This window comes from Oncorhynchus kisutch, linkage group LG7 (assembly GCF_002021735.2).
Source record: "Oncorhynchus kisutch isolate 150728-3 linkage group LG7, Okis_V2, whole genome shotgun sequence".
In the NCBI taxonomy this organism is placed as follows: Eukaryota; Metazoa; Chordata; class Actinopteri; order Salmoniformes; family Salmonidae; genus Oncorhynchus; species Oncorhynchus kisutch.
In genome coordinates, this window is record NC_034180.2 from 30,652,127 (window position 1) to 30,662,760 (window position 10,634).

The following is a 10,634-nucleotide window of genomic DNA, read 5'->3' on the forward strand; positions in this document are numbered from 1 at the left end:
CCATAATTCAAAAACGATAGGCTACTACTTACCGCGACTGGGAGTGACTATAGTAATGATCGATTTCTTTATTTAAGTGTACAAAACCCACAGTTACTGGCTGATACTCATGGTGTGTACTGCCTGTCCTCTTCTCCCGCCTCTGCACCTCCAATGCCAGACTAGTTCTCCATCTTCAGTTAGCAATTTACTGCAAGACTAGTATGTTACAGCATCCTACAACCCAGTTAACTCCAATTGATGGAAATATTTGCATAATTGCAAATTTTAGTCAAACTTTATTTCCAATTCATCTGAAATAAATATTGGGATTGAAAAAAATAAGCATGTAGTGAGTGTGTTTGGTAGGCTGCCCTGAGGTTGGTAGCACATTGGTTATCCAGGTCAGGCATTGTGGTGGTGACACGCATCAGCATGTAATGCAGAGATTGATAAAACAACTGAGTGTAAATCTGATCTGGGGATTAGATTAGTAGTTCGTATTCTCATTGTGACATAATATAGTACTAAAAACCACGCACACACAGCCGCTTGACAGAGTCACCCATGAGTAGAAGTTAATCATGTGCAAACACACTAACAGAGAGGAGAGCAGTCCATACGGACCTCAGAGGTCATATACAGCCAGTGCCATCCAGCTAAATTGCCTGGATGCCTATTCAATCAAAGATACACAAACACACCCGCACACACAGAAACATACAAAAACGCAAAGTAAGATGGTGGGCAAGACAAAGACTGGAATGCAGGAACCAGGACAGCATAAAAAGGAGAAACCACAAACATTCTGTAAAAATGAATTTTTATTTTTTTAAAGTGACGTCATAAGAGACCTCAGAACTCATACTGCTTGTACCTAGCGTTGTTACTGTTTCTTATTGTGTTACCATTTCCTTATTTCAAATATTTGTCTTACTTTTTTACTACAATGTTGGGAATGGGCTTGTAAGTAAGCATTTCACTGTAAAGTCCACACCTGTTCTATTTGGCACGTGAACAATACATTTTGATAAAGAGACATACATATGTGACAACATTATGTTCTCTGAACTCATAACTCCATAACAGTAATAACATTTGATGTTCCAACAACAGCATCAAAAACATCATAGGCATTTGAAAGGGAACTTGGTTTTCGACGTAATTTAACTTTTTTCTCAATATTTTCAAGAATCAAGTAGTTAATAAAATTGTCAGTGATGGAAACAACTGATCCATATCATTGACTGATACCAGCACAATACAATTAAAATGTTTTACTGCGACATGAACAAAATCTTTGCATGTCTTCGAAGACTTCATAAATGAAGGGTAACACCTAGAGACTAACTTCCTTATGTGCCAGACTTTAAAAGCATTGCATTTTGAGTGATTAAACAACACCTATGGTGAAAGCAGATGTATGCTGAATAAAATCAGTTGTTCCAAATATGATGATGGTGGTTGTACACAGGGATTGATGTCTGACTGACTCTAAACCAACCCAACTCGTCGGCAACTTTTTCCTCTTCTGTGATGTCACCATTTGAATTTCCTTTTCTTTTTCTTTTCCGTTGTTTCTAAAAATGGGACAAGCAGAGAGCAAAATTCATAGCATTACACTTCTATTCCTGGGACAGCAGTAATGGGGCGTTGGGCCAGTAATGGGGCGTTGGGCCAGTAATGGGGCGTTGGGCCAGTAATGGGGCGTTGGGCCAGTAATGGGGCGTTGGGCCAGTAATCGGGAATTGCTGGATTGAGTACCTGAGCTGACAAGGTAAAAATCTGTCATCCTGCCCCTGAACAAGGCAGTTAACCCACTGTTCCCCGGTAGGCAGGCATTGTAAACAAGAATTTGTTCTTAACTGACTTGCCTAGTTAAATAAAGGTTACATTTAAATAATAAATAAAATATTCCGAACTTCATTATTTTTCACAATATATCGTTTTGACAATATCACAATATTATTTTTGCACTAGTTGGCTGTACCTGCACCAAAACTCCAGTATTTTTCCTTCATAGCCTGTTCTCCATGTTATATTTAAATAGGGAGCCAATTTGTTTTCAGCACTTATTTCCATGACTGATCAAACTCGTTTTCTCATGGGTCTCTTGTCCCTCTGCAGCAGACAAGTGACCAATATGTTTTGAACATCGAATTTCAATACATATCGTATCGGAACCTACACTACCGGTCAAAAGTTTTAGAACACCTAATCATTCAAGGGGTTTTCTTTACTTTTACTATTTTCTACATTGTAGAATAATAGTAAAGAAATCAAGACTATTAAATAACACATATGGAATCATGAAAAAAAAAGGGTTAAACAAATCAAAATAGATTTTATATTTGAGATTCTTCAAATAGCCACCCTTTGCCTTGATGAAAGCTTTGCACTCTTGGAATTCTCTCAACCAGCTTCATGAGGTAGTCACCTGGAATGCATTTCAATTAACAGGTGTGCCTTCTTAAAAGTTAATTTGTGGAATTTATTTCCTTCTTAATGTGTTTGAGCCAATCAGTTGTGCTGATTGGCTCAAACAATTGTGCTATTAAATAACAAGGTAGGGGTGGTATACAGAAGATAACCCTATTTGGTAAAATACCAAGTCCATATTATGGCAAGAACAGCTCAAATAAGCAAAGAGAAATTACAGTCCATCATTACTTTAAGACATGAATGTCAGTCAATACGGAACATTTCAAGAACTTTGAAAGTTTCTTCAAGTACAGTCGCAAAAGCCATCAAGCGCTATGAAACTGGCTCTCATGAGGACCACCACAGGAATGGATGACCTAGAGTTACCTCTGCTGCAGAGGATACGTTCATTAGAGTTTCAAGCCTCAGAAATTGCAGCCCAAATACAGTGGGGATAACAAGTATTTGATAACCTGCAAAATCTGCAGTGTTTCCTACTTACAAAGCATGTAGAGGTCTGTCATTTTTATCATAGGTACACTTCAACTGTGAGAGACGGAATCTAAAACAAAAATCCAGAAAATCACATTTGTATGATTTTTAAGTAATTAATTTGCATTTTATTGCATGACATAAGTATTTGATCACCTACCAACCAGTAAGAATTTCAGCTCTCACAGACTTGTTAGTTTCTTTAAGAAGCCCTCCTGTTCTCCACTCATTACCTGTATTAAATGCACCTGTTTGAACTCGTTACCTGTATAAAAGACACCTGTCCACACACTCAATCAAACAGACTCCAACCTTTCCAAAATGGCCAAGACCAGAGAGCTGTGTAAGGACATCAGGGATAGAATTGTAGACCTGCACAAGGCTGGGATGGGCTACAGGACAATAGGCAAGCAGCTTGGTGAGAAGGCAACAACTGTTGGCGCAATTATTAGAAAATGGAAGTACAAGATGACGGTGAATCACCCTCGGTCTGGGGCTCCATGCAAGATCTCACCTTGTGGGGCATCAATGATCATGAGGAAGGTGAGGGATCAGCCCAGAACTACACGGCAGGACCTGGTCAATGACCTGAAGAGAGCTGGGACCACAGTCTCAAAGAAAACCATTAGTAACACACTATGCCGTCATGGATTAAAATCCTGCAGCACACGCAAGGTCCCCCTGCTCAAGCCAGCGCATGTCCAGGCCCGTCTGAAGTTTGCCAATGACCATCTGGATGATCCAGAGGAGGAATGGGAGAAGGTCATGTGGTCTGATTAGACCACAAATATAGCTTTTTGGTCTAAACTCCACTCGCCGTGTTTGGAGGAAGAAGAAGGATGAGTACAACCCCAAGAACACCATCCCAACCGTGAAGCATGGAGGTGGAAACATCATTCTCTGGGGAAGCTTTTCTGCAAAGGTGACAGGACGACTGCACCATATTGAGGGGAGGATGGATGGGGCCATGTATCGCAAGATCTTGGCCAACAACCTCCTTCCCTCAGTAAGAGCATTGGAGATGGGTCATGGCTGGGTCTTCCAGCATGACAACGACCCGAAAAACACAGCCAGGGCAACTAAGGAGTGGCTCCGGAAGAAGCATCTCAAGTTCCTGGAGTGGCCTAGCCAGTCTCCAGACCTGAACCCAATAGAACATCTTTGGAGGGAGCTGAAAGTCCGTATTGCCCAGCGACAGCCCCGAAACCTGAAGGGTCTGGAGAAGGTCTGTATGGAGGAGTGGGCCAAAATCCCTGCTGCAGTGTGTGCAAACCTGGTCAAGAACTACAGGAAACGTATGATCTCTGTAATTGCAAACAAAGGTTTCTGTACCAAATATAAAGTTCTGCTTTTCTGATGTATCAAATACTTATGTCATGCAATAAAATGCAAATTAATTACTTAATCATACAATATGATTTTCTGGATTTTTGTTTTAGATTCCATCTCTCACAGTTGAAGTGTACCTGTGATAAAAATGACAGACCTCTACATGCTTTGTAAGTAGGAAACACTGCTGATTTTGCAGGTTATCAAATACTTGTTCTCCCCACTGTAAATGCTTCACAGGGTTCAAGTAGCAGACATCTCAACATCAACTGTTCACAGGAGACTGTGAATCAGGCCTTCGTGGTCGAATTGCTGCAAAGAAACTTCTAATGGACACCAATAGGAAGTGACTTGCTTGGGCCAAGAAACACGACCAATGGACATTAGACAGGTGGAAATTTGTCCTTTGGTCTGGAGTCCAAATTGGAGATTTTTGGTTCCAACTGCTGTGTCTTTGTGAGACGCGGTGTCGGTGAACATACAGCGTACAAAAATTATGAACAACTTCCTAATATGGAGTTGCACCCTCTTTTGCCCTCAGAACAGCCTCAGTTCGTTGGGGCGTGGATCTATACATATGTATTTCCCACCATAAAGCATGGAGGTGGTGTTATGGTGCTTTGCCAGTGACCCTGTCTATGATTTATTTAGAATTTAAGGCACACTTAACCAGCATGGCTACCATACAAAACAGAGATGCTTGTTCTAGGTCCCAAGAAACAAAGATATCTTCTGTTGAATCTGACAATTAATCTTAATGGTTGTACAGTCGTCTCAAATAAAACTGTGAAGGACCTCGGCGTTACTCTGGACCCTGATCTCTCTTTTGAAGAACATATCAAGACCATTTCAAGGACAGCTTTTTACCATCTACGTAACATTGCAAAAATCAGAAACTTTGTCCAAAAATGATGCAGAAAAATGTATCCATGCTTTTGTCACTTCTAGGTTAGACTACTGCAATGCTCTACTTTCCGGCTACCCGGATAAAGCACTAAATAAACTTCAGTTAGTGCTAAATACGGCTGCTAGAATCCTGACTAGAACCCAAAAATGTGATCATATTACTCCAGTGCTAGCCTCCCTACACTGGCTTCCTGTCAAAGCAAGGGCTGATTTCAAGGTTTTACTGCTAACCTACAAAGCATTACATGGGCTTGCTCCTACCTATCTCTCTGATTTGGTCCTGCCGTACATACCTACACGTACGCTAAGGTCACAAGACGCAGGCCTCCTAATTGTCCCTAGAATTTCTAAGCAAACAGCTGGAGGCAGGGCTTTCTCCTATAGAGCTCCATTTTTAAGGAACGGTCTGCCTACCCATGTCAGAGACGCAAACTCGGTCTCAACCTTTAAGTCCTTACTGAAGACTCATCTCTTCAGTGGGTCATATGATTGAGTGTAGTCTGGCCCAGGAGTGGGAAGGTGAACGGAAAGGCTCTGGAGCAACGAACCGCCCTTGCTGTCTCTGCCTGGTCGGTTCCCCTCTTTCCACTGGGATTCTCTGCCTCTAACCCTATTACAGGGGCTGAGTCACTGGCTTACTGGGGCTCTCTCATGCCGTCCCTGGAAGGGGTGCGTCACCTGAGTGGGTTGATTCACTGATGTGGTCATCCTGTCTGGGTTGGCGCCACCCTTTGGGTTGTGCCATGGCGGAGATCTTTGTGGGCTATACTCAGCTTTGTCTCAGGATGGTAAGTTGGTGGTTTGAGGATATCCCTCTAGTGGTGTGGGGGCTGTGCTTTGGCAAAGTGGGTGGGGTTATATCCTTCCTGTTTGGCCCTGTCCGGGGGTGTTCTCAGATGGGGACACAGTGTCTCCTGACCCCTCCTGTCTCAGCCTCCAGTATTTATGCTGCAGTAGTTTATGTGTCGGGGGGCTAGGGTCAGTTTGTTATATCTGGCATACTTTTCCTGTCCTATTCGGTGTCCTGTGTGAATCTAAGTGTGCGTTCTCTAATTCTCTCCTTCTCTCTTTCTTTCTCTCTCTCTCGGAGGACCTGAGCCCTAGGACCATGCCCCAGGACTACCTGACATGATGACTCCTTGCTGTCCCCAGTCCACCTGACCGTGCTGCAGTTCCAGTTTCAACTGTTCTGCCTTATTATTATTCGACCATGCTGGTCATTTATGAACATTTGAACATCTTGACCATGTTCTGTTATAATCTCCACCCGGCACAGCCAGAAGAGGACTGGCCACCCCACATAGCCTGGTTCCTCTCTAGGTTTCTTCCTAGGTTTTGGCCTTTCTAGGGAGTTTTTCCTAGCCACCGTGCTTCTACACCTGCATTGCTTGCTGTTTGGGGTTTTAGGCTGGGTTTCTGTACAGCACTTTGAGGTATCAGCTGATGTACGAAGGGCTATATAAATACATTTGATTTGATTTTGATTTGATAGCATTCTGCAGCGATACACCATCCCATCTGGTTTGGGCTTAGTGGGACTATCATTTATTTTTCAACAGGACAATGACCCAACACACACCTCCAGGCTGTGGAAGCGCTATTTGACCAAGAAGTAGTGCTGCATCAGATGACCTGGCCTCCACAATCACCGACTTCTACCCAATTGAGATGGTTTGGGATGAGTCTGACCACAGAGTGAAGGAAAAGCAGCCAACAAGTGCTCATCAAATGTGGGAACTTCTTGAAGACTGTTGGAAAAGCATTCTAAGTGAAGCTGATTGAGAGAATGCCAAGAGTGTGCAAAGCTGTCATTAATGCAAAGGATGGCTACTTTGAAGAATCTCAAATATATTTTGATTTGTTGAATACTTTTTTGGTTACTACATGATTCCATATGTGTTATTTCATAGTTTTGATGTCTTCACTATTATTCTACAATGTAGAAAATGGTAAAAATAAAGAAAAGTCCTTGAATGAGTAAGTGTTCTAAAACTTTTGATAATAATAATATTGTATAGTGAGGTCCGTGGCAATTCCCAGTCCTAATCATTCATATCAAATACATTACAGCATAATTGTATTATCCAATGACATTCATCTCTAGAACTACCACTATCTGATTCAAAACGGTCTGAGCAGATACTTGAGTGTGGTGACCTTGCCACATCCATTCACCCCGTGTGCCACAGCCCTTACATACCTTGAGTTTCAAGTTGACTCATGCACCACAGGCTGGTGGTTTTCAGAGCTTCTTCCCTTGCAGCGCCTATTGGACATACAGATTGTTAGTTGGACACACAGACTGACAGTTGATCAGGACCATTTTAAGGTGATGTGAGGAACAGGCCTTCTGGCAGGCGGGTACATAGGGACTTGCCTTGGGTCAGATGACTGGTCCTTTGTTTGAGTGACTTGAGTCTCTTATGGTGCGACGTCTCCTTAGCAAGCACCACCTCATCCCTCTCAACCTGCCGGTGTCGCCGGGCCTTGGAGGCCTTTGGGGAGAAACGTCACCACCATTCCAGTCATTACAGAGATTATAATTAACCGGAACCAATTAACTTGAGATGAGACAAAAACTGGGCCCCACTTTATTTGAAGTGCATCTTATGAAGGCTTCATAAAGCATTCATATAGGCTTCATAAGCACTACATAAATGGGTCACTAATCATCTATAACCGTATATGCTCTATAAAGGATTAATAAATGTGAACAAATAAATGGATGGTTATGCCACATTATGAATCTTTATAGAGCATGATATACGGTTATAGATGATTTGTGAAGCATTTATGTAGTGCTTATGAAGCCTATATGAAGCCTTTATGACGCTTTCATAAGATGCACTTCAAATAAAGCGGGACCAAAAGCTGTATGTGTAAGTTTGAACATAAGAAAAACTTTACAAACCTCCACTATCTGACCATATGATTTAGACTTGATGGATGCAAGAAGCTGAGCTCGCTGGGAACTCTGGGAAGAGAATAAAAGAGAAAACATGTTGACAGTGCCACCCTCTGGCCAAAGTCATTACTGCAAGACATGTGTATTGAGGGCAGTGGAGAAAATCTGTGGACACGACACAAATAATAAATCTTAATTCAACATAGGGGTGAATTTAGAACAAAGAAAGCTTCTGATAGTTGTTTATTTTGGTATATTAAAACTCACCTCTTGCTTATTTGAAGTTCCCTCGCCGCTATCTCCATCTCCTCTATCTTCGGAACCCTAAACATAATTTAACATAAAGCACACAATCTTAGCATAACGGTAGGTGTATCACACACTTTCTCTCTCTTTCTCCCACACACACGATGAACAGATCTCTAACCTGAGCCTTCTGCCAGTTGTAGAATCCCACGACAGTATTGTGTAGCCGTGGCACCAAGTTCTTGTGGATCAGATTGATGGATGGGTCTGGCTGGCCTGGCTTGGCTGAAATTGATGCCTTCACCTGCTCATAGTGCTCATGTACGTTCGCCAGCTCCTGTGTTCATCCATAGAATACACACAGTGACATGTAGGCCCGAGTACAGCATCGACACTAGTAATGCCTCTTAAACTACACGTACCCCGGTTTATAATCTCTGAGAAAGTAAAGACAAAAGTATCCTTCAGGCATTTGTCTACCATTCCAACCTGCTGCTTGTGTGCGTGTGTAGGAATACATGGTCATTCTACTAGCTCACCTCAAGCATGTCCATGCTGACCAGCTCCTGTGGCCGGGCCGCTCGCTCAAGGAAATCCTCACAAAAGGATCTTGAGTTCTTGTTGCTCTTCTTCACATTGAAAATCAGCTGAATCGTGTAGATGGATTGTAGATGGATTCAAATAAATCAACAATAAATGTTCCTCACGGCCTTCTTATAAAACAATGTTGTTGAGGCTATAGCACAAACATTTGTTAGTATTTTTAACACATCTAACCCTTTACTCATGTGCAATCATTCAACTAAGGATGATTCTGTATTAACTCTACAGGGTCTATCCATTTGTTGATGTGGACAGCAAGCTAAAGAAGACTGGAGATCTTACTGGCGTGGGCATGACAGTGAAGTAGAAGGCTTTTTGTGAGATGAGCTGTCTGATGATGTAGACCACATCAAAGTGCTGGGCACTAACTGCATCCTGCTGGAACTTATTCACTTCCTCCCAGTCCTTTAGGGCTAGCCTTGTCTGTAGACAAGAGAAAAATAACAGCTTATGTTAAAAAGCCTGCATTATATGTGAATAATGAATGAACACAAATGTAAGTGTATACAGATAATAATTGAATGCGTTTGTGTATGAATATGTTGTCCAAGACTGACTTTAATTGTATCTCAAACGTTCAATGGTAGTTCTGCTATATAGTGGGTGGTGGAACCTGTATTTCAGTGAAACCAGAGTATCTAACCTTTTCCTTTGGTGTGGACAGTTGGCAGTGGTATAGCCCATAGAGCAGGTACAAGGCCCCAACTCTAATCTGAAAGGTGTATGGTGGCAGAAAGTATGTGTACGCTGTAGCCAGGACTTCACGACTGAACAGCCTCCTTAGATTGTTTTCCATTTTTCCACTGTAAAAGACACAAGACAGACGCAAATATGAAACCGTTTACATGACAACGTTACACTCATCGCAACACTCTGGATTGGAACACGTGATGCTAATGAAATTCACTGAGACAGACGATATCCTATATTTTACAGGTGACAGAGCAGTAGATTTTAGTCTAACAAAAAAAGAGAATCTTACTAGAAAATACTTTGGAACTTCATCTCTTTCCATATGGTCAAGAATAGCTCGTATCGCACCGATTCTGTCTGCTGAAATCTACTCAGCAACATCTCACAGTCTGCTTTAAGACGGTCTTTGCAGTAATCCATTATCAACAACTTTTCCGCAATGTGTTGGCTGCTTGGTTAAATAAAGCAAGGAAAATTGTCCCAACACATTGCAATTAACCAGCTAGTTCGACTCATCAACGACCACAAGCGCATTGCTGATGACGTCATGTGTTTTTCTACAGTGCGGGTGTCAGGACAAAATAGTCTGAGCGCAACCACTAAGCCGTATGAGCACAACGCATTGGAAGATATACTACATGACCAAAAGTATGTGGACACCTGCTTGTTGAACATCTAATTCCAAAATCATGGGCATTAATATGGAATTGGTCCCCCCTTTGCTGCGGCAGGGTAGCCTAGTGGTTAGAGTGTTGGAAGGTTGCAAGTTCATATCCCCGAGCTGACAAGGTACAAATCTGTCGTTCTGCCCCTGAACAGACAGTTAACCCACTGTTCCTAGGCCGTCATTGAAAATAAGAATTTGTTCTTAACTGACTTGCCTAGTTAAATAAAGGTAAAAAATAAAAATAACAGCCCCCACTCTTCTCGGGAAGGCTTTCCATGAGATGTTGTTACATTGCTGCCGGGACTTGCTTCCATTCAGCCACAAGAGTATTAGTGAGGTCGAGCACTGATGTTGGGCGATTTGGCCTGGTGTTTGATGGGGTTGAGGTCAGGG

General features: G+C 42.2%; 1 protein-coding gene across 1 annotated transcript; it reads right to left on the minus strand.

Moving 5' to 3' along the window:
* Positions 1-785: 785 nt before the first annotated feature.
* On the minus strand, positions 786-10,147 carry snapc1b (small nuclear RNA activating complex, polypeptide 1b). The gene is made up of 10 exons (XM_020487941.2): positions 9,864-10,147; positions 9,525-9,684; positions 9,164-9,304; positions 8,818-8,925; positions 8,460-8,615; positions 8,300-8,356; positions 8,039-8,101; positions 7,505-7,622; positions 7,328-7,393; positions 786-1,559 (listed from the first exon to the last, which is right to left on the minus strand). Exons 1-10 carry the CDS (start codon positions 9,992-9,994, stop codon positions 1,519-1,521), a joined length of 1,041 nt encoding a protein of 346 aa, XP_020343530.2. The 5' UTR covers positions 9,995-10,147; the 3' UTR covers positions 786-1,518.
* Between the last annotated feature and the right edge of the window lie 487 nt (positions 10,148-10,634).

Excerpts from the sequence above, each read along its gene's own strand:
- snapc1b (XM_020487941.2), bottom strand. The coding sequence starts at position 9,994 with ATGGATTACTGCAAAGACCGTCTTAAAGCAGACTGTGAGATGTTGCTG. Across the intron at positions 7,394-7,504 it reads GACCAGTCATCTGACCCAAG|GCGCTGCAAGGGAAGAAGCT; the intron begins GCAAGTCCCTAT and ends TATGTCCAATAG. Across the intron at positions 1,560-7,327 it reads GAGTCAACTTGAAACTCAAG|AAACAACGGAAAAGAAAAAG; the intron begins GTATGTAAGGGC and ends TCCCATTTTTAG.